Source organism: Notolepis coatsorum, assembly GCF_963971535.1.
Source record: "Notolepis coatsorum genome assembly, chromosome: 19".
In the NCBI taxonomy this organism is placed as follows: Eukaryota; Metazoa; Chordata; class Actinopteri; order Aulopiformes; family Paralepididae; genus Notolepis; species Notolepis coatsorum.
The window spans coordinates 32,660,445-32,685,021 of NC_140183.1; the positions used below are offsets into that span (position 1 = coordinate 32,660,445).

Consider the following 24,577-nt stretch of genomic DNA (forward strand, 5'->3'; position numbering starts at 1 on the left):
AGTACTGTCTACCTGTCATATATGTTATGATGATGTAAACAAGACGAAAGTATTTCTCTGGTCTGCATCCCCTTAACAATTGTGTGTATTGAGCTGTACTGTATTGTACCCATTCTGCAATATGTTAATAAAATGTTCAATCAATCAATAAATGTAAACAGGAATATATGCAGGTATTGTCAGACAGGTATGGGTACGTCTATTTACTGTAAATAAACAAATGTATATATATATATAATTATATAGTATTATTGTACATGGCTATCATACAGTATTATGAAGAATAAATGAAATAATGATGTGATTTTATCATATTTAGAATGATAAAAGAGCAGAAGCAGTTTACTTTGGTAGTGTACAGATAACAAAAAAAATATTGGTTACACGAGGTGTTTAAACTCATGTACATTGTTAACAGTGCATTAAGTGCAACCTGGCAATCTGGCGTTTCTAACGCCTCTGGTACAGGCATGTATTTGGGTGAAAGGATTATTCTATACAGGCACTCGGAAAGGCAGCTATGTCCCCAGCCCGACGCTGCTCTGTATAAACTCGGAGGAGAAATCTCCTGATGGAGCAGGCAAACTGGAGATACATAAGAGTACATTTCTAAACCCACTAAATCATTTAAGGTACGGATATTGTTTAGTCATGAGTGTCAGCGAATAACAGTAAACACATATGAAACGGTGCAGCCGGTCGTGAATTCTCGAGTTGCTGAGTTGATATTTCACATTATTAGCTTAACTTGCAAAGCAGTCAGCTAAGTTAGCAACAGTTGGCCTTCTAAGCTAATGCTGAATATTCCTTAAATCTTAACGGCCACGCCACAACGCAATGTTAGTTAAACCACAACATCCCCAAATGTGAACATGGCGTAAGTCTTTGATCTACTTGAATGCCACAAAATAGCCCATAAAGGCTAAACCAAACAAAATCACGATGTTAGCCATTAGCTACCTGGTTGGCTAACAGCTAGTTTAACGGTTAACTATTATAATGTTTACCTGTTTTGCAAAGGCAGGGCTGTTACTCTTTTTTGTTATTAAGGAGCTTGCAATAACCTTAACGTTAATTGTCGTAACTTTACGTCGTTCATCTGTATGGTTTGTCTTTCTCTCAAACTAACGTTAGCTAACGGAGCTTATTGTTTTAGTTACTCAGCCAACAACCTGTCAGATTAAAGGGCAACTCAACCCAAATTCATAATTACTATGTTATTTACATGGTCTTGGAAAGTTCAATCAATATGTGAACATGGGCTCCTCTCAAAGCCAGAAACCAGAGAGGGAACACTGAAACTTGTGATGTCATCAGGTCATCCCAAGTCTGGAGCTGCTTATTCTACAGTAGTGGTCTCAGTTCTGAAACAGAACATGTACATATACTCAGAACATTCCCCTGGGTGCTCTGTGTCACCTAGCCTATAACTTATTTCCCAATTCATTGTCTATGGAGCAACTTTGGACTATATACAATGACCTCACAACATTGAGTTTTTGGATTTGTGAGAGACTTGTTTGTGTTCTGTTCACTAATGTCTCAGATCATAGGAATTCAATTGTTTTAATTGGGGCATGAGACCACCATTACCGACCCAAGAAAAATACTTGACAACTGAGAATTTATGATTTAGAACAAACACCAGTTCTAAAGTCAAGGGTGACATTGTTAGCTGGGAACAATCCATGCCACCCTTCAGTAACTTGAGCAAAGAGGAACCCACTGGATGAATGTCACAGGGAAATGGCTGCTTTCCACCATCACTCATACAGGGATTGTACAGTAGGGGCAACTGTACTCCACCCTTCATGTTCTGTACGTGAGCCATTGGCACATCAACAATTAGAGGAATGTCTGTCTGGACTGCGGTTGAACTATGCAAAAGTGCTGTTTTGGAAAAGTTTAGCCCACTCTTTCCCTGCCTGGATGTCCCCTGGTATCCTGCTCTCTTTACTCCACCAGGGTGGAAAGTTACCACTGCAGCTGAATGCTGCTGAATTGTCTGCATGGCTGATAGGTTTGACACTTTGTTTGGTAAACAACCAGACTCTTCATCTAATGTAAAGTTCAGTTTGGCTGCTTAGAACAACCACAGTGGCTGTCTGGTGAATTCATGATGCCACCGGTCACTGTAGCCGGTGAATGAAACTACTGTCTCTGTTCTCCGTCCTATTCTCCGTTTCTCTGTCCTGTTCTCTGTCTCTCTGTCCTGTTCTCCGTCTCTCTATCCTGTTCTCCGTCTCTGTCCTGTTCTCAGTCTCTCTCTGTCCTGTTCTTAGTCTCTCTGTCCTGTTCTCTGTCCTGTTGTCCGTCTCTCTGTCCTGTTCTCAGTCTATCTCTGTCCTGTTCTCTGTCTCTCTGTCCTGTTCTCAGTCTCTCTGTCCTGTTCTCCATATCTCTGTCCTGTTCTTAGTCTCTCTGTCCTGTTCTTAGTCTCTCTGTCCTGTTCTCAGTCTCTCTCTGTCCTGTTCTTAGTCTCTCTGTCCTGTTCTCTATCTCTCTGTCCTGTTTTCCGTCTCTGTCCTGTTCTCAGTCTCTCTCTGTCCTGTTCTCTCTCTCTCTGTCCTGTTCTCTGTCTCTCTGTCCTGTTTTCCATCTCTCTGTCCTGTTCTTAGTCTCTCTGTCCTGTTCTCTGTCTCTCTGTCCTGTTCTCCGTATCTCTGTCCTGTTCTCAGTCACTGTCCTATTCTCAGTCTCTCTCTGTCCTGTTCTCAGTCTCTCTCTGTCCTGTTCTCAGTCTCTCTGTAGTCTGTCCTGTTCTCAGTCTCTGTCCTGTTCTCAGTCTCTGTCCTGTTCTCCATCTCTCTGTCCTCCATCTCTCTGTCCTGTTCTCAGTCTCTCTCTGTCCTGGTCTCAGTCTCTCTGTCCTGTTCTCAGTCTCTCTCTGTCCTGTTCTCAGTCTCTCTGTCCTGTTCTCAGTCTCTCTGTCCTGTTCTCAGTATCTATGTCCTGTTCTCCATATCTCTCTGTCCTGTTCTCAGTCTCTCTGTCCTATTCTCAGTCTCTTTGTCCTGTTCTCAGTCTCTCTGTCCTGTTCTCAGTCTCTCTGTCCTGTTCTCAGTCTCTTTGTCCTGTTCTCAGTCTCTCTGTCCTGTTCTCAGTCTCTCTTTGTCCTGTTCTCAGTCTCTCTGTCCTGTTCTCAGTCTCTCTCTGTCCTGTTCTCAGTCTCTCTGTAGTCTGTCCTGTTCTCAGTCTCTGTCCTGTTCTCAGTCTCTGTCCTGTTCTCCATCTCTCTGTCCTCCATCTCTCTGTCCTGTTCTCAGTCTCTCTCTGTCCTGGTCTCAGTCTCTCTGTCCTGTTCTCAGTCTCTCTCTGTCCTGTTCTCAGTCTCTCTGTCCTGTTCTCAGTCTCTCTGTCCTGTTCTCAGTATCTATGTCCTGTTCTCCATATCTCTCTGTCCTGTTCTCAGTCTCTCTGTCCTATTCTCAGTCTCTTTGTCCTGTTCTCAGTCTCTCTGTCCTGTTCTCAGTCTCTCTGTCCTATTCTCAGTCTCTTTGTCCTGTTCTCAGTCTCTCTGTCCTGTTCTCAGTCTCTCTGTCCTGTTCTCAGTCTCTCTGTCCTCCGTCTCTCTGTCCTGTTCTCAGTCTCTTTGTCCTGTTCTCCATCTCTCTGTCCTCCGTCTCTCTGTCCTGTTCTCAGTCTCTCTCTGTCCTGTTCTCAGTCTCTCTGTCCTGTTCAGGGCTCTACGGCATGCTAACCTTTTTCCCAAGGAGCACATGTGCTCCTAAATGAAAAAATTTAGGAGCACACAAAGAAATTTAGGAGTGCAGTGAAAACATTTCAAGTAACAGAGTTTATTAACAAACTATTTATTACATGCATATTATACTGTGCGTAGGGCGGCTAAGTGGCACAGTGGCACAGTGGGCACTAACGCAGGAGATGCTGGGTTTGAGCCCAGCTCTCGGCGTTGCTTCCGGCTTGGCTGGTCATTCATACTAATGCAAAATGGCAGTATTAGGGGGTGGGAAAGCCGGTGGGTGGGGATCGGACGTTGTAGACGTTGGTGCGCCTGTACAGCAGAATCAGGAAGTATCGGGGGCAGCGTGACCGTGAGCCTCCCACGCGTTACTCCTCGCCACTGAGAGATCGCGCTGTGCAGGTGAAAAGATGCGACGGCTGCCTCCTCGTGTACCGGAGGGGACGCTTGAAGCCTTTTTACAAGAACGCATCGGCGTTTCCGGGTTCCCGTTTTGCGCTCTGATTGGCCAGGTCATGTGACATGAGCGCCAATCGTGGGACAGCAAGTTTCTACACTGGTTAAGCTTAGGCACTCTTCGAAGTTGGTTAAGGTTAGAGTTTGTCTTAGAGCGTGACGGCAACTTCTTTCGCCGGTTAAGCTTAGGCACTCTTTCGAAGTTGGTTAAGGTTAGAGTTTGTTTTAGAGCATGGCGATAGAACGGCAGGTAGTTTGCAGGCTGTTTCGACGCGGAAATGGGCAAACACGCTATTGGGCGCACATGTCACATGACCTGGCCAATCAGAGCGCCGGAAACGCGGATGCATTGTAAAAAGGCTACATGCGGAGGGGACACGTGATGCAAGGCTTCGTCCACATTGCAGCCGACCAGTGGGAGGCATGGACTAACAATGTTCGAGACAGGGGAGGGAATAATTGGATAATACGAAATTGGGATGGGAGAAAAAATAGAAAAATGGGGAGAAAAAGTAGATAAAAAAAAATATATTATACTGTGCGTGCGTGTGCATACTAAGGGCTAGATCCACAAAGAATGGATTGCACGGTGCTAGTTGCACCCTTACAATTCATTATGAATTGAAAATGGGGGACCCTGATGTAAACAAGACGAAAGTCTTTCTCTGGTCTGCATCCCCTTAACAATTGTGTGTATTGAGCCGTACCCATTCTGCAATCTGTTAATACAACTTTCATTCAATCAATCACTGCGCAGATTGATTGATTGAATGAACATTTTATTAACAGATTGCCGTCTCTCTGTCCTGTTCTCAATCTTTGTCCTGTTCTCCCTCTCTCTGTCCTGTTCTCCGTTTCTGTCCTGTTCTCAGTCTCTCTCTGTCCTTTTCTCAGTCTCTCTGTCCTGTTCTCAGTCTCTGTCCTATTCTCAGTCTCTCTGTGCTGTTCTCCTTCTCTGTCCTGTTCTCAGTCTCTCTCTGTCCTGTTCTCAGTCTCTCTGTGCTGTTCTCCTTCTCTGTCCTGTTCTCAGTCTCTCTCTGTCCTGTTCTCAGTCTCTCTGTCCTGTTCTCAGTCTCTGTCCTATTCTCAGTCTCTCTGTGCTGTTCTCCTTCTCTGTCCTGTTCTCAGTCTCTCTCTGTCCTGTTCTCAGTCTCTCTGTCCTGTTCTCAGTCTCTGTCCTGTTCTCAGTCTCTCTCTGTCCTGTTCTCAGTCTCTCTGTCCTGTTCTCAGTCTCTGTCCTGTTCTCAGTCTCTCTGTGCTGTTCTCCATCTCTGTCCTGTTCTCAGTCTCTCTGTCCTGTTCTCAGTCTGTCCTGTTCTCAGTCTCTCTGTCCTGTTCTATCTCAGTCTGTCCTTTTCTCCATCTCTCTGTCCCCCAGCTTCCGTTGTTGTTTCTCCTCCTTCTGCAGTCTCTCTCTCTCTCTCTCTCTCTCTCTCTCTCTCTCTCTCTCTCTCTCTCTCTCTCTCTCTCTCTCTCTCTCTCTCTCTCTCTCTCTCTGTGTTGCTGGTAATCTGCTCAGTGGGATTATGGAGGCTGTGACACGAGGGGCTGATAGGGCAGTGGCAGTGGGAGGAGCTATCTCACTGACCCTTGCATTAAAGGGATAGTTGTGATGTTTGGAACCCCGGCCCCGGGGTAGAGTTCTTCCTCAGCACAATCCATGCCGTTCCTCACACTAGCTCTGGCGAGTTGGCCTCAAACCAGTGCAGAGTAGATTTCAGTGAGCTTCAGTCAGCTTGTGCAGACCATTGACCATTGGTTTGTGGCTAACTATCCGGAGCTGTTAGGACCAGTATGGATTGTGCTGAGAAAGGATTCCACCGATCAACATCATCACTGGTGGTAAGTAGGGCTGGGCGATCTGGCCAAAAATGATATCGTGATAACGATATCGATAACATTAACAATATCATATCACTCGACAAAAAAAAAAATTTAGTGTAAAAAACACAGTGTAATGTCTCCATGTGTTCCCTAGGTGACAGTGAACACAGTGTAAACAAAGTATCTCTGTTTGTTTCCTAGGTGACAGTGAACACAGTGTAAAGTCTCTGTGTTTCCTAGGTGACAGTGAACACAGTGTAAAGTCTCTGTGTGTTTCCTAGGTGAGAGTGAACACAGTGTAAAGTCTCTGTGTTTCCTAGGTGACAGTGAACACAGTGTAAAGTCTCTGTTTCCTAGGTGACAGTGAACACAGTGTAAAGTCTCTGTGTGTTTCCTAGGTGACAGTGAACACAGTGTAAAGTCTCTGTGTTTCCTAGGTGACAGTGAACACAGTGTAAAGTCTCTGTTTCCTAGGTGACAGTGAACACAGTGTAAAGTCTCTGTGTGTTTCCTAGGTGACAGTGAACACAGTGTAAAGTCTCTGTTTCCTAGGTGACAGTGAACACAGTGTAAAGTCTCTGTGTGTTTCCTAGGTGACAGTGAACACAGTGTAAAGTCTCTGTGTTTCCTAGGTGACAGTGAACACAGTGTAAAGTCTCTCTGTTTCCTAGGTGACAGTGGAGGTGAGGCCCGCTACGATGGGTGACACTGAGCTGGAGCCGTCACCCTCCACCTCGGAGGAACCTCTCACCGCCTCCCCCTCCATCTCCATCACCTCCTCCCCTTCCCTCTCGCTGCCCTCCTCGCCCTCCTCTGGCCCCGACCAGCGACAGAGCCCAGAGGCCGCCCCGGCCCCCGGCCCCCCGCTGGATGTCATCACGGAGGGCGTGGGCGAGCTCAACCTGGTCATCGACCCCGAGGTGGCCAACCGGGCCTGTCAGGACGTTCTGACCCAGGTCAAGCTGCTGCAGACGGACACTGAAGCTCCAGCGGAAAGCAGCAGCAGCAGCAGTAGTAGTTGTAATGCTGGGACTACAGACCACGCTCTGGCCAATGGCACCGGCCAGGACCCGGACGCCGGCGTCGCCAAACCAGCCAAGATCCAGGAGGAGGAGGACCCAGAGGGCCTGGCGCAGGGCTCGGTGAAGAGCGCCCGGCGACGCCAGCGCCACAACCCTTCCAAGCAGTCGTGGCTACTGCGGCTGTTCGAGTCCAAGCTGTTCGACGTGTCCATGGCCATATCCTACCTGCACAGCTCCAAGGAGCCCGGCGTCCAGGCCTACATCGGCAACCGCCTCTTCAGCTTCCGCCACGAGGACGTGGACTTCTACCTGCCCCAGCTGCTCAACATGTACATCCACATGGACGAGGACGTGGGCGACGCCATCAAGCCATACGTGGTGGGTGTTTTTAAAAGGACGAGGCCGGTGGAATCGAATGTTTTTTTTCTTCTAATAGAGCCAAGTTGTGTAGTTTGATGTGTCATGTATTGTGTGCCTGGTGCCAGTGTATGGTAGCCATTGAGCCTGCGTAGCCCAAGGTTGGGTGCTACCAGTGGTGGTGAAGGAGGCAATTTCCACCCTACATTGTGGGGAGCGATTTGAGTGTAAAAGCGCTATATAAATGTAATGATCATTCATTCGTTCATAATTGTCAACGTAGCCTACTAAAAGACCAAAACCGGCGATGCATTTCTCCTACTTACACAGTATGGTCCATCCAGCCAACACCAGATTACTGCTCATATCCAGAAGTCGTAGAACTCCATTGTTGTTAAAGAAAAAGGGGTTAAAAACACATCACATAGCCATACTGTTGCTTTGGTCGGTATAATCCATTGTTGTGATTAACATGGGCATTTTACCTTTTCCTGGACTAAAGTGTAAAGCTGATCAGGGACTACACTGTTCTGTTTACTACTGTACATCAATAGATCAATAGAGCTTGTTGTTCTGTTTACTACTGTATATCAATGAATAGATCAATAGAACTTGTTGTTCTGTTTACTACTGTATATCAATAGATCCATAGAGCTTGTTGTTCTGTTTACTACTGTACACCAATAGATCCATAGAGCTTGTTCTGTTTACTACTGTACATCAATAGATCCATAGAGCTTGTTGTTCTGATTACTACTGTACATCAATAGATCCATAGAGCTTGTTGTTCTGATTACTACTGTACATCAATAGATCAATAGAGCTTGTTCTGTTTACTACTGTACATCAATAGATCCATAGAGCTTGTTGTTCTGATTACTACTGTACATCAATAGATCCATAGAGCTTGTTCTGATTACTAATGTACATCAATAGATCCATAGAGCTTGTTCTGTTTACTGTACATCAATATATATAGATCAATAGAGCTTGTTCTGTTTAATACTGTACATCGATAGATCAATAGAGCTTGTTCTGTTTAATACTGTACATCAATAGATCCATAGAGCGTGTTGTTCTGTTTAATACTGTACATCAATAGATCCATAGAGCTTGTTCTGTTTAATACTGTACTTCAATAGATCAATAGAGCTTGTTGTTCTGTTTACTACTGTACATCAATAGATCAATAGAGCTTGTTCTGTTTAATACTGTACATCGATAGATCAATAGAGCTTGTTGTTCTGTTTACTACTGTACATCAATAGATCAATAGAGCTTGTTCTGTTTAATACTGTACATCGATAGATCAATAGAGCTTGTTGTTCTGTTTACTACTGTACATCGATAGATCAATAGAGCTTGTTCTGTTTACTACTGTACATCAATAGATCAATAGAGCTTGTTCTGTTTACTACTGTTTACTGTACATCAATAGATCCATAGAGCTTGTTGCCTTTTGAGGCACATTTTGTTCTACAATGCCCCTGTTTTTCACGATAATATATTATAAGAAAATATGTGTTTGTGAGTGGTATTTATTGATTTTAACATGCAATGGGAACGTACAGCGTCCTGGTTGAGCTCCTCAGGGCAGGAGAGAGTAGGAAGAGTATTGAGAGTAGAAGGAATGCATTGTAGGTTTTGGCCTTGACAATAAGAAAAACATTTAATTACACTGGTGTTATCCTTTTGAATAAAACAATCCATAAACTAATCTATTAGGGCTGCCCTTGACTAAAGAAAATCGTGGTCAACTAATAGTCATAGGAATCGTTTAGTTGATTTAATTGACAAATCTGTAAAATTGTGTTTTCCACATGCAATAATGCAGAATAATATAGAAATTAAATATAGTGCTTACCATAGATGTGATTATCATTTTAAATCTAGTGCTGACCAGAGATGTGCTTATCATTTCAAATATAGTGCTTACTAGAGATGTCATTTTAAATATGTTGTTGTTGTGTCTCTCGGGTCCAGTCTGGGCTGTTGTGTTGTTGTGTCCCAGGTCTCTGAGCTGTTGTGTTGTTGTGTCGCAGGTAGGGCTGCAACGATTAGTCGACATAATTGACGACGTCGATCATAAAAACTCGTCGATGCCGAATTTTTGCGTCGATGCGTCGTATATACATTTTTTTACATTTTTTTTAAATTTAATTTTTGCACTACCTATCTTTGTGAAAGTGGCTTCTCAGCTCTGGTCCAGCTGAAGACAAAGCAGAGGAACAGATTGGACATTGAGCATGACCTCAGAGTTGCTTTGTCTACCATCACCCCAGACTTTGAGACTCTTGTCAGGAGCAAACAACATCCCCAGTTATCCCATTAGTTCCCTGGGATGTTAAGCTAAGAAGTCTGCTAAGAAGGATATATTATTTATTATTATTATTATTATTATTATTATTATTATTATTATTATTATTATTATTATTATTATTATTATTATTATTATTATTATTATTATTATTATATTTCATTTCATTGTGTTTTTAGCCCTAGTTGCACTTTTGTTGCAACCCCAGTTATCCCATTAGTTCCCCCAAACTTACTGTCGGTCTGTTATGTTAAGCTAAGAAGTCTGCTAAGAGCCCGGAAAAGGAGCCGCGCCCACAGGAAGCGGAGATGGAGGGTGTGACAGAAATAATCGTTAGATTAGTCGACTAATCAAAAAAATTATTGACAGATTAGTCGACTACCAAAATAATCGTTAGTTGCAGCCCTAGTTGCAGGTCTCTGAGCTGTTGTGTTGTGTCGCAGGTCTCTGAGCTGTTGTGTTGTTGTGTCCCAGGTGCAGTCTGAGCTGTTGTGTTGTTGTGTCCAGGTCTCTGAGCTGTTGTGTTTGTGTCCAGGTCTCTGAGCTGTTGTGTTTGTGTCCCAGGTGCAGTCTGAGCTGTTGTGTTGTGTCCCAGGTGCAGTCTGAGCTGTTGTGTTTGTGTCCAGGTCTCTGAGCTGTTGTGTTTGTGTTCCAGGTCTCTGAGCTGTTGTGTTTGTGTCCAGGTCTCTGAGCTGTTGTGTTTGTGTTCCAGGTCTCTGAGCTGTTGTGTTTGTGTCCAGGTCTCTGAGCTGTTGTGTTGTTGTGTCCAGGTCTCTGAGCTGTTGTGTTGTTGTGTCCCAGGTGCAGTCTGAGCTGTTGTGTTTGTGTCCAGGTCTCTGAGCTGTTGTGTTTGTGTCCAGGTCTCTGAGCTGTTGTGTTTGTGTCCAGGTCTCTGAGCTGTTGTGTTTGTGTCCAGGTGCAGTCTGAGCTTTTGTGTTGTTGTGTCCCAGGTCTCTGAGCTGTTGAGTTTGTGTCCCAGGTCTCTGAGCTGTTGAGTTTGTGTCCCAGGTCTCTGAACTGTTGTGTTTGTGTCCAGGTCTCTGAGCTGTTGAGTTTGTGTCCAGGTCTCTGAGCTGTTGAGTTTGTGTCCCAGGTCTCTGAACTGTTGTGTTTGTGTCCAGGTCTCTGAGCTGTTGAGTTTGTGTCCCAGGTCTCTGAGCTGTTGAGTTTGTGTCCAGGTCTCTGAGCTGTTGAGTTTGTGTCCCAGGTCTCTGAGCTGTTGAGTTTGTGTCCAGGTCTCTGAGCTGTTGTGTTTGTGTCCAGGTCTCTGAGCTGTTGAGTTTGTGTCCCAGGTCTCTGAACTGTTGTGTTTGTGTCCCAGTTCTCTGAACTGCTGTGTTTGTGTCCCAGTTCTCTGAACTGCTGTGTTTGTGTCCAGGTGCAGTCTGAGCTGTTGTGTTGTTGTGTTCCAGGTCTCTGAGCTGTTGTGTTTGTGTCCCAGTTCTCTGAACTGCTGTGTTTGTGTCCAGGTGCAGTCTGAGCTGTTGTGTTGTTGTGTTCCAGGTCTCTGAGCTGTTGTGTTTGTGTCCCAGTTCTCTGAACTGCTGTGTTTGTGTCCAGGTGCAGTCTGAGCTGTTGTGTTGTTGTGTCCCAGGTCTCTGAGCTGTTGAGTTTGTGTCCCAGGTCTCTGAACTGTTGTGTTTGTGTCCAGGTGCATCGCTGCCGGCAGAGCATCTCCTTCTCTCTGCAGTGCGCGTGGCTCCTGGGCGCCTACTCCTCTGACATGCACATCTCCACACAGCGCCACTCGCGTGGCACCAAGCTGCGCAAGCTCATCTTCTCTGACGAACTGAAGCCGGCGGGCTCCCGCGCCCGACCGCCCCTGTCCCTGACGCCCTTCTGCCCCGTGGCGCCCGCCTTGCACGGGCACGGGGGCCTGGGTGGCGAGCACACCCTCTCGCCCTCCAAGCGCACGCATCAGCGCTCCAAGTCGGACGCCACGGTCAGCATCAGCCTGAGTAACAACCTCAAGAGGACCTCCAGCAACCCCAAGGTGGAGAGCAGCCAGGACGAGGTGAGACACTGCTAACACCCTCCTTAACACCCAACATGTAAACATGTCATTGTAGTATACATTTAGTTTGTTTACCAGGTAAACAGGCCTTATGAATGAATTATTCATGTAGTCACAGATAACGATACAACATAGGAAGGTTAAGTCTATGTGAGTGTGAATGCCAATAATCTGCCATAGCCATTCTTGAATGGAAAAAAACCATTGTGCGAAATAGGGTGTGTGTGTGTTGGGGTATAACCACGTGACAGAGCTTTGTACCATGGAGACCCAAGACCAGTGTCAGATGACAGCCTTACAATAGCCTCCCATTACAGATCCAAGCCACTCCCTTCACATCTTTGAGTTTTACATTCTCACTACCCACGAGAGTGCCATTTGTATGCATTTAGTATTAATTCCTATATTATTAAGTTACTAAACATTGCAGAATAATAAATCCTTAGTTGTTATTCCTACCTTTAGTTTGTATTTAGTTATTCCTAATTTCATGCACAGAGTCTGCACATTTATAAGTGCAATAGTGTTGTGAAAAATGAGAGGGAAGTGAAGGTTAACTAGCTACCACGGTCCCCTGCTGTACTAATACTACTGTTAGTACCACGGTCCCCTGCCGTACTAAATACTACTGCTATTACCACGGTCCCCTGCTGTACTAAATACTACTGTTAGTACCACGGTCCCCTGCTGTACTAAATACTACTGTTAGTACCACGGTCCCCTGCTGTACTAAATACTACTGCTAGTACCACGGTCCCCTGCTGTACTAAATACTACTGTTAGTACCACGGTCCCCTGCTGTACTAAATACTACTGCTAGTACCACGGTCCCCTGCTGTACTAAATACTACTGCTAGTACCACGGTCCCCTGCTGTACGAATACTACTGTTAGTACCACAGTCTCCTGCTGTACGAATACTACTGTTAGTACCACAGTCTCCTGCTGTACGAATACTACTGTTAGTACCACAGTCCCCTGCTGTACTAATACTACTCTTAGTACCACGTTCCCTGCTGTACTAATACTACTCTTAGTACCACGTCCCCTGCTGTACTAATATTACTGTTAGTCCCCTGCTGTACTAATATGACTGTTAGTACCACGTCCCCTGCTGGACTAATACTACTGTTAGTACCACGGTCCCCTGCTGTACTAATACTACTGTTAGTACCACGTCCCCTGCTGTACTAATACTACTGTTAGTACCATGTCCCCTGCTGTCCCCTGCTGTACTAATACTACTGGTAGTACCACGGTCCCCTGCTGTACTAATACTACTGCTAGTACCACGGTCCCCTGCTGTACTAATACTACTGTTAGTACCACGTCTCCTGCTGTACTAATACTACTGTTAGTACCACGGTCCCCTGCTGTACTAATACTACTGGTAGTACCACGTCTCCTGCTGTACTAATACTACTGTTAGTACCACGGTCCCCTGCTGTACTAATACTACTGGTAGTACCACGTCTCCTGCTGTACTAATACTACTGTTAGTACCACAGCCCCCTGCTGTACTAATACTACTGCTAGTACCACGGTCCCCTGCTGTACTAATACTACTGGTAGTTAGGGATGGGTACCTTTCACATTTGAACCGATACCGGTACCGGTACCTGTGAATCGATACCGGTACCCAACGGTACCTTTTTTCGGTACTTAAAAAAAAAAAAAAAAAAAAAAAAAAAAGTATTAATTTCTTTTTTTTCCCTTTTTTTTTTTTTTTTTTACTTTTTTCTTTTCATGTCAACGTTCACACGCACAATATATGCTTACCTAGGATTTGACTTGATTCAACAACAAAGCAGTCGGAGCAATGACAAGCCGAAAACTGTCGAAATTTAATTTACCTACCTCAGTCGTAAAAAAAAATCCAAACTTCAAATAACTACAATTTCGACAGTTTTCGGCTTGTCATTGCTCCGACTGCTTTGTTGTTGAATCAAGTCAAATCCTAGGTAAGCATATATTGTGCGTGTGAACGTTGACATGAAAAGAAAAAAGTAAAAAAAAAAAAAAAAGATTAATAATTTTTTTTTTTTCTTTTTTTTCTTTTTTTTTTTGGTTTCTCACTTGATTCGATACTCGGTAGTACCGACGTGTTTCGGTTCGGTACCTCAAAAGTACCGAATTCGGTACCCATCCCTACTGGTAGTACCACATCTCCTGCTGTACTAATACTACTGTTAGTACCACGGCCTCCTGCTGTACTAATACTACTGGTAGTCTGCCGTGCCACAATCTGCCCATTTCACATTAATTATCTCTTTCTCTCAACATGACAAGACAAATCTAACGTTACCAGACGACATCTGTACAACGTAGCAACAATGCTTGAGTTGCTAGTGCATAATGTTTGCTAACTACAGAAACACGGCACGCCTGCATGATGACTGTGATTTACTCATCATTAGAAGCAACACTTACTGAAACTCATGTCCACAGTACAGACTCCAGGCAGAGACTGAGATTGTGAAAATGATGATGCAGACACTCGCTTTCAAAACAAATGGCATGTGCAGCGCACCAATAGAAAATAGTATAAACATAAAGAATGCGCTGTCTCATGTGTTCACTTTATACAATTTTTTGAATGACCAGTTAAGAATATCCAGTTAATTTAAAACGGCCAGCTAACCAGATATCCTTGCACATCCCCAAGTAAGTAAACTTTATGCTTACTCTGGGAGCTTACTCACATTACACAGCCTGCCCTTATGATCTACCTATCTGTTTAAAGTGGCAAAATGTGTGATAGAGTGAAGATTGGACCCGGGAATCCACTATATCTAAGCACAGACAAACACATGGACACGACACACATGCAGCACATTATGTTACTAACATTGTTAGAAGTCCATATAAATCATTAACGCTTGTTCCCTGTTGGTAACGTTAATGGATTATCAGGCTATCTAGCCCACTAGCAAATGCAACCCTTATAACCATCAAATCAATCGCTTACGATAGCAAATTGAGATCGTCAAGAGGCTCATCCTTGTACTTGGGTTGTAGTATTGACAGTGCAAACAAGAGATAAATACAGAAAATATATCATGAATTTACTTTAACTTTGAGAAGCCTGGAAGAAGAATCAATGAAGATTAAAAAAAATAAGCCAGCATGTCTCCGTTCTACTCTACTCCATCATATTACCTGCATCTAGGGCTGGGCGATTCTTGCTAAAATGTGAATCATGATTTTTCTCTCTAAGAATTGAGATCACGATTCTCTCACACGATTCTTATTTTTTCAATAAAATCATTTATTGCACTCTTTCTTAAACAGACAACATAACATATATCAAAGTGCTTGACTTAAACGTAACCCATTCTCCGCCATTGACGGATTAAGACGTCATTCCTCGCCATGCTTAATCTGCCAATGACGGATTACGCCGTCATCGAGATCAATATTTCAAATTTTCGTCATGGTATTCACATTTCACCCACGGAGTCATGACTGGTGCTGTAGATCTCCACTCAACTCTCCAGCGCTTCAATACCGCCACCTGGTGGCCGATCGGCGAGTTGCCAAACCGGAAGTGGGGCCGGAAGTGCTTGGTGTCACCCCTATTCCGACACACTGGATAATCGATCCGTTGCCATAACTCGATAAACAACATTATTTGGACGTATATAGTATTATACAACCTGGAAATGGAGCGCATAGATCAACATCCCATAATAGCGATCTTTTTGCTCCAGTATCATCCCCCATCGCTACGAGGAAGCTGCGGTGAGTTTCAGCGTTTTTGATTATTATTATCCATACAAACTGCTATGATCTATATATCACCCATACGACATGAATCATTTAACGTCGGTCATTGCATTATAAACTTTTTTAATTTCCATGTCGGTTAATGTGTTTGTATGAGTCTTTTGTATGTTTTGTATGATGTTACGAAAAAGAAAAAGACAAATCTTGGATGTTGCATATTATGCTGTGGAAAGATGTCTTGTGAATATTGGAAAGATTTGTGCAAAAATATCAATAAAAAAATGAGATTGCATAGGTCTATGAATCGAGATCGCCATTTTTTTTCCGATTAATTGCCCAGCCCTACCTGCATCCATACTCTCTCTCTCTCTCTCTCTCTCTCTCTCTCTCTCTCTCTCTCTCTCTCTCTCTCTCTCTCTCTCTCTCTCTCTCTCTCTCTCTCTCTCTCTCTCTCTCTCTCACTCTCACTCTCACTCTCACTCTCACTCTGCAGTCGTTTAAAGTAAAGTATTCTAGTCTTCTCTGCGTCTTATTAACCCTGTTTATTTATCTATTTAAAAAATATATATCTATTATTTTTTTTAATTTATGTATCTATTTAACCCATTGACCTCCCTCCAGGACCTGAGCTCCAGCTCTGACAGTCTTGAGTTGGAGACTGGTACAGTAAGTTTCACCCGGCTTCCTCTGCTCTTCCCGTGGTGCATTCTGGGATATATATATATATATATTTATACACATATATGCCATTGTTGTCCGTCTCTCCCCGGCAGCCCCGGGTTGTGGTCTGAGGTGTTACTGAAGGTGGTGAAGTTGTCTGCATGTGTTTTAATTTAGCAGCTACAGCAGCCTGACGTCCTGAGGGCTGTTGTTCAGAGGCTCCAGTGATGTGTTTACAGTCATGTGCTGCTAGCTGCTAAATACATGCTGACTGGCTTCCCTCCATCTAATTGTTGTCAATCTAATTCTTTATTTAAATTTTTTATGTATATATATTTTGTATCATTGAGTCTAGAACAATCTTGTGTTTCTGTGTTGGTTGATATTGTGATTGGTGAGGTTATGGGTACGTCTTCTGACTCTTTCTCTACCCTCCTGAAACCAATCGGGATAAAACTAGCCTTGCTGTCTTAACTGGAATTGATTTCCATACTGTGAGAATTTTGTCTCTCATTTCATCTCTTTTTCTACTCGGTTAAATTGTACATTTGGTTCTATGTGTCGGGTTTGTTGCTGAACATGTATATTTGCATTCCAGATGTAATGTTAGGTCTACTCTCTGGTGACTTAGATTGAATCGGTACGAATCTGACGCATATCATGGGATCAGATGGGAGGAGTCACCATGACGCATCATTGTAAAATAGGGGTGTAACAGTACACAAAAACCACGGTTCGGTACGTACCTCGATTTTGAAGTCACGGTTCGGTATGGGTTTTCGGTACAGTGGGGGAAAGTTTGGCTTTCCATGTTCCACTCAGGGGTGATGTAGTGTGCAATAACGAATTGTACTTGTAGGGCTGTCAATGAATATTCTATATTGAAATTAATAATCGACTTGTTAAAGAAAATATATATATATATTGTGAAAAAAACAGCCCCCGTTTTTTTTTATTGAATATTGATTGATTGAATACTTTATTTTGACACAATCGTGTCTTTTTAATAAAAGAAAATCGTCATAATTTAGAAATGAGATTGCATAGGTCAATTCGAGAAGTAAAATGAGGAAACTGGATTCCCCCCCCCCCATCAGTCTAATCCAATGGGGTGCAGTACAACAGGGAGAGACGATAGGGGCGGTACTTTCCCAATGGAGCTCAGAGAGTTTGCAGCACTAACGTGAGATTAGATTGATGAAATATGAATTCAAATCGCTAATAAAAAACGACAAAAAAACGCTATGTCGTCGCTGGCATTCACCGGTCGGCATGAACTAACGACATATAGCGTTGTTGGCACTCAAAGTGTTAATATCAGAATTGTGATTTTATTTATTTATTTTCATTGTTAACACATTGGACGCCAACAACGTCATAATTCGTTATTGCCTGCCATGCATTGAACGCCAACAACGTGATAATTTGTTGTTGGGATCAATATTTCATTTTTTCGCCATGGCATTCATAATTCATCCAGCCTCCCTGCGGGACTGCAGCTGCACCCTGTCTGATATTGCAACGCCTGAATACCGCCGCCTGGTGGATGATCGGGCGAGTTACACTCCACGCCAAACCGGAAGTGGCGCTGGTGCATCGAGGAAATCCCTCCGGCAGTAATATCCTGTTACGTGGGTCCAGACAAACACTCGAGTGCATCGGATCGCTTTCGAAACGCAATCATCTATATGATTTCGGCGTTTATTGCGTCATACAGACGGGAAATGGATCTAGCAGATCGACGTCAAATAATTGGAATATTTTTCCTCCAGTCTCATCGGCGAACAGTAAGAGGAATATAACGTTATTTTCAGCCCGATTGTTTATTCATTTCACGGCAATCCATCTGAACAATGTATCAACCCATACTAAATAAAGCCGTTACTGACGATCAAGGAATTATAAACGACCCCCCCCCCCCTTTCCTTCACGCATGATGAAGCATAATGTATACCGATCATATACATTTGAATTTTTGAATATTCATCCAGGGACCTTGGTGTTACCATAGGGAATGAGTCTGAGGTTGCCAAAGTGCAATATCGGCCGCATCCAGCTAGATGGCAGTATAGAGCACCCTTTGTAACCTTGTATCTTGGCCTGTGTAATGGCCAAATGTCTCCGGTTTCACTTTTCCTTGTCGGGCGAGGCGAGCGGTTCTCCCGGTTCCATTGAAGCGCGTCAAATATCCCCGATCCATATGTTGTGGTGGATAATGCCGTGGACCAAATGGACATTGGATGTACCAGATGACGATCAAACAATTGGAATATTATTTTTGGAATACTCCCGATCACAGGTAAGGACGATCTGACGTCAATTTTAGCTTGATCCTACAATGCTTTTATACCGATCGGGCTGATAAGTGTTTTTAGTGTTCAATACGAATGCCGTTACTGACAATCAAATAATCAGTAGCTCTACAAACAAAGTAACGCACTCCTATCGTTTAAAGCGCGGCCTAGCTACAGCGGGCCGCGTCTAATGGCTGGTGCTGAATGAGTTAAACTTGACAGAAATAATTATATCATGTATATCGAGATAATTATTGATATCGAGTGATATGACATTTTTTATCGCAATAATTTTTTTTGCCATATCGCCCAGCCCTACCCTAACCCTATTTCCCCAAACACCTAACCCTAACCTCAAACACCTAACCCCAAACACCTAACCATAACCTCAAACACCTAACCCCAAACACCTAACCCTAACCTCAAACACCTAACCCCCAAAACACACCTGCCATTTGCTGTCATTTTACACCAGTATAGATTAGACTCACACCGGTCAAGTAGAATCCTGTCCTTGAGCCTTGACTGTATAAAAGACATGCGTCATTGTCAAACCTCACATATTGATTAGATCACTGTGTTGCAATGAAGAAGAATATCCGTGTATATGGATCGCTGCCATAACTCAATAATCGATATGATTTGGGCGTTTATTATTATTATACAAACCGGAAATGGATCTAGTCGATCCACGTCAAATAAGTGGGATCTTTTTCCTCCAGTCTCATCGGCGAACGGTAAGAGGACGCTGACGTCATTTTCAGCGTGATTGTTTATTATTATTAATGCAAACTGCTCTGATCAATATATCACCCATACTACATAAAGCATTTACTGACGATCACGGAATTATAAACGACCCCCCCCCCCGTTCATCCACGCATGATGAGTCATAACGTTTAAGATCGTATTCAGTTGGATTTTTTAATATAGCGTGTATCACGAATAAACTGCAATCGATAATCTATATTATGCGTTTAGGCCTATAACTAGCGTTCTAGGAATTACTGCAGAAAACGATAAAAACATATTTATATTCTAGACGGTATTTTCGTATGAATCTATGAATGAAAAAGTATAACATTCCTACATCCTGAACGATAGATAATCGATGTTGAATGGGCCATAGTAATGTCAATTTAGCAATACAATTTAAAAAGTTATAGCCCTGCAAAGAAGGTAAACATCTCCATAGGCTTAGAGTGGTATGAGAGGGGCAAACCCCGTGGCAGTTAATGTGTTAAGGTGGAACACTATCCTTGAGTTCCGGTACACGTGGGACCCAGGAGTTTGAACTCTTCTCCCACCTCTGTCTAATGCCCCCCCCCCCCCCCCCCCCCTTCTCTCTCTTGGCCTATCAGCCGGTTCGGCTGACTCCACAGCGGGAGTTCATCAAGTCTCTGATGGGCATCGGGAAGCGTCTGGCCACGCTGCCCACCAAGGAGCAGAAGACCCAGCGGCTGATCTCAGAGCTGTCGCTGCTCAACCACAAGCTGCCGGGCCGTGTCTGGCTGCCCACCGCTCCCTTCGACCACCACGTGGTGCGGGTGCCACACACGCAGGCCGTGGTGCTCAACTCCAAAGACAAGGTAGGGGGGGAGGACTCTTCTTCTTCTGTTACACTGTGGTGTCCAGGCCCTAAACTGGGGCTTGTTTCTTTTGGATACCCCCTAGTGTTCAACCGATGTATTGGGCTGATATTGGCGTTTTTTTAAGATATTGGTTATATCAGCCCACCGGTATTACTGTGGTTTATACTAGTCTCATGTGGTTTATACTAGTCCCTTGTAGTTTTTTTATATTTTTTTTATTATTGCAAAACAAAAATTATTAAAAGTCAGTACTCAACACACAATGCATAATGAAACTTTCAGTAAAGGTGGTTAAAATATATGCAAGTACAGAAACAAGATAAAACAAAATTAGTCTATAATAACATTTTAACCGTATACAGTGTATATCCAGCGAAATTACAATTATATAAATGTTAGTATATAATATACCCCTAATACCTATTTTCTAAAACCCTACACACATATGCTCCAGCTCGAACCCCCCCCTCCCGGACCCCCTCTTGGATAGTACCTCCATTATCCCTCACTCCTAACCAGACACTACCATTATAGGCTAGCTTTTATTCTCTCCACCACTTCTAACCACATTGACATTTTGGATTCATTGAGACCCAGAATTCTTGCTGTAGATATTTCTTGATATATCACATCGAGATATGTAAGAAACCACACTTTTCGGCACATTTTTTCCGGTTGAAACCAACGTGATGCGATCAGTTTTTTAGCTACTGTGATACCCGATAAAACCAATCTCTTTAGTTGTGGATTCACTGCAAACTCAAAAACATCATTCAATAGTAATACCGAGGGGTGTACAGGTATATTCCAAGATACGAGTATTGATAATTGTTGGGACACATCTTTCCAGAATGCCTTAACTGGTGGGCAGTCCCAATACATGTGCATAAATGTTCCTTCGTCCCCATTTGTACATTGGGAGCATTTGGAGTCTTGTTTAAGCCCCATTTTGCACAGCCTTATAGGAGTCAAGTATGTCCTGTGAATATAGTTCAGATTGATTTGTTGATGATCCGGGTTCCTTGATGTAAGTCGGACATTTGCCCAGGCTCCTTGCCAATCAAAGTCATTTTCCAGGTCTGGTATATCCCTCCTCCAGACAGTGTCTAGTTGAAGGGTTTCATACGAGGACGTTAGTAATTGATAATAAAAACCTGATACAAAACCTCCCAAACGTCCCTTGTAGTTTATACTAGTCTCATGTGGTTTATACTAGTCCCATGTGGTTTATACTAGTCTCATGTGGTTTATAATAGTCCCATGTGGTTTATACTAGTCCCATGTGGTTTATAATAGTCCCATGTGGTTTATACTAGTCCCATGTGGTTTATACTAGTCTCATGTGGTTTATAATAGTCCCATGTGGTTTATACTAGTCTCATGTGGTTTATAATAGTCCCATGTGGTTTATACTAGTCCCATGTGGTTTATACTAGTCTCGTGTGGTTTATAATAGTCCCATGTGGTTTATACTAGTCTCATGTGGTTTATAATAGTCCCATGTGGTTTATACTAGTCCCATGTGGTTTATACTAGTCTCGTGTGGTTTATACTAGTCCCATGTGGTTTATACTAGTCCTGTGTGGTTTATACTAGTCTCATGTGGTTTATAATAGTCCCATGTGGTTTATACTAGTCCCATGTGGTTTATACTAGTCTCATGTGGTTTATACTAGTCTCATGTGGTTTATACTAGTCCCATGTGGTTTATACTAGTCTCATGTGGTTTATACTAGTCCCATGTGGTTTATAATAGTCCCATGTGGTTTACAATAGTCCCATGTGGTTTATACTAGTCTCATGTGGTTTATAATAGTCCCATGTGGTTTATACTAGTCCTGTGTGGTTTATAATAGTCCCATGTGGTTTATACTAGTCCCATGTGGTTTATAATAGTCCCATGTGGTTTATACTAGTCCCATGTGGTTTATACTAGTCTCATGTGGTTTATAATAGTCCCATGTGGTTTATACTAGTCCCGTGTGGTTTATACTAGTCTCATGTGGTTTATAATAGTCCCATGTGGTTTATACTAGTCCTGACTACTAGTCCACCCCCTCCTAATAGACAGTCTCCTCCCCACCGCATGTATATATTCGCTCCCCGCCGTATGTATATTTCTCTCCCACCCACCCCCTCCAAATGTACAGTCTCCTCCCCACCGTATGTATATTTCTCTCCCACCCACCCACCCCCTCCTAATGTACAGTCCCCTCCCCATCATATGTATATACTCTGTCAGGATCTATGGGTAACAGTACTGTATATTTGAATAGCGTTTATGTCACAAATGTATCAGTACTAAATACCTGTATGTCCCTATGCCATAAATGTCATGTATGTTGTGTATGTCATAAATGTCAATATGAATTGAAAATGGGGGACCCTGATGTAAACAAGACAAACGGCTTTCTCTGGTCTGCATCCCCTTAACAATTGTGTGTATTGAGCCGTACTGTATTGTACCCATTCTGCAATCTGTTAAATAAAGTTTTCATTCATTCATTCATTCATTCATTCATTCATTCATTCATTCATTCATTCATTCATTCATTCATTCATTCATTCATTCATTCATTCATTCATTCATTCATCCATTCATTCATTCTTTGATTCATTCATTCATTCTGTGTGGTTTATACTAGTCTCATGTGGTTTATACTAGTCATGTGGTTTATACTAGTCTCATGCAGTTCTTTGCATGTAGTGCAAATGTTATTTTTGGAATTTCTTTTTTCCAGTTTTAATAGACTAATAATACAAAAATGCATTTAATCTAATCCTATTTTAAATGAAGTCTACCACACAAAATGTGGAAAGTGAAGGGGGCTGAATTATCTGTATTAACTGTAACTGCTCAACCTAGAACAACCACCAGGCCTAGGAACCCCGTTTATAACGTTTAAAAAGTGACCTTATAACCTGTTCTCCCTTTTCTCCCTTCTCCCCCATTGGCCAGGCCCCGTACCTCATCTACGTGGAGGTGTTGGAGTGTGAGAACTTCGAGACGTCCAACGTTCCCGTCAGGATCCCCGAGACGCGGATACGCAGCACACGCTCTGTGGAGAACCTGCCGGACTGCGGCATGACGGCTGAGCAGCGAGCCGGCAGCTTCACCACCGTCCCAAACTACGACAACGACGACGAGGCCTGGTCGGTGGACGACATCGGAGAGCTGCAAGTAGAGGTGAGGAGCCTGTTACATGTAGACTGTTACCATCAGGGAGGTTAGACTACATGTAGACTGTTACCATCAGGGAGGTTAGACTACATGTAGACTGTTACCATCAGGGAGGTTAGACTACATGTAGACTGTTACCATCAGGGAGGTTAGACTACATGTAGACTGTTACCATCAGGGAGGTTAGACTACATCTAGACAATTACCATCAGGGAGGTTAGACTACATCTAGACTGTTACCATCAGGGAGGTTAGACTACATGTAGACTGTTACCATCAGGGAGGTTAGACTACATGTAGACTGTTACCATCAGGGACGTTACAGACTACATCTAGACTGTTACCATCAGGGACGTTACAGACTACATTTAGACTGTTACCATCAGGGACGTTACAGACTGCATCTAGACTGTTACTGTTCTGAAGGATCAGATTAAACCGAATATATATATTTATTTATATATATATATTTAATTGTATTTGTATATCCCCTGATATCCCTTGTATATTCCTTGTACAATATGCATTGAATATCCCTTCTAGTCTACTGAACATCCCATAATAGTCTCCATTCTACCATTGGACGAGACCTTGGTGCCAGGTCGCCATACCCCTCAGACCAGGTTCAATCGTACCGCTCAACATGTATGGACAAGTCCTAGTTCCGCGTAGGAATATGTCTACCGCACCACTAATGGTACTATTTGTTCATAGTGCGTATATATACTGCGCTATTAAAGTAGAGCTTTCTTTTAGTCCAGTTCCTTACCCTCCAACAGAGTGACAGACGCAAAAGCCTCCCCGCGAACCACGTGTGGGCAGTAAGGCCAATTCGGCCCAGTATCGGCATTGAGACATCGTGTATATTAATATTTTAATAGTCATATTTGGCACTATATCGTCGAGTTGGACGTATTCTATTAAGCTAATAATAGTCTATTCATATGTAGTGCCTCGTGCGGTAAGAGTTCTATAGTAATCAGCACCCCCATCGTTTCGGGCATCAGCTGGACGCTTATCCAGGGTGGTTGACCCCACGTGAAGCTGCACCCGAGGAGCTCCAGGCCAAAGAGCGAGTGGACCTGTATATTGGATTATTCTACCGACGACGGCTAGCCTTCCCCGGCTTGGATTATGCTTTGAGTACTTTGATTATTCTATGGATAAAGGCCAACACTGCGGTGTGTTGGAAATACCCCCCCCGGAGAGGACGACAGGTGAGAAGACGCTCTACACGACGAGGTCGCCTCACGTCTCTCCATCGTGGACCGGAGGACGCCGGCCACAGAGAGTCCAACTGCTTTCATCTGTGGATCGAGGATCGCTGGGCACCGGGTCGCACGACTGTGGGCTCTCCCAGGATACCCTCGGCCAGACGGGATACAGCCAGACTCTACCCCCCCCCTCCAGCTGTCCTACAAGCAGTCGGAAC

General features: G+C 43.5%; 1 protein-coding gene across 2 annotated transcripts in view; it reads left to right on the plus strand.

Annotated features, from left to right (window-relative positions):
* Positions 1-549: 549 nt before the first annotated feature.
* pi4kb (phosphatidylinositol 4-kinase, catalytic, beta) overlaps positions 550-24,577 on the plus strand; it is a gene marked incomplete at its 3' end in the record, with an annotated part of 60,967 nt that continues 36,939 nt past the window's right edge. The window contains exons 1-6 of one of the 2 annotated variants that reach the window (XM_084336511.1): positions 550-632; positions 6,655-7,383; positions 11,331-11,693; positions 16,040-16,084; positions 19,734-19,961; positions 22,924-23,151. In XM_084336511.1, coding sequence (XP_084192637.1) covers positions 6,682-7,383; positions 11,331-11,693; positions 16,040-16,084; positions 19,734-19,961; positions 22,924-23,151 — 1,566 coding nt within the window. In that variant the 5' untranslated portion in view covers positions 550-632; positions 6,655-6,681. The remainder of the gene's footprint in view (positions 633-6,654; positions 7,384-11,330; positions 11,694-16,039; positions 16,085-19,733; positions 19,962-22,923; positions 23,152-24,577) is intronic. The other variant, XM_084336512.1, reaches the window with a different exon arrangement.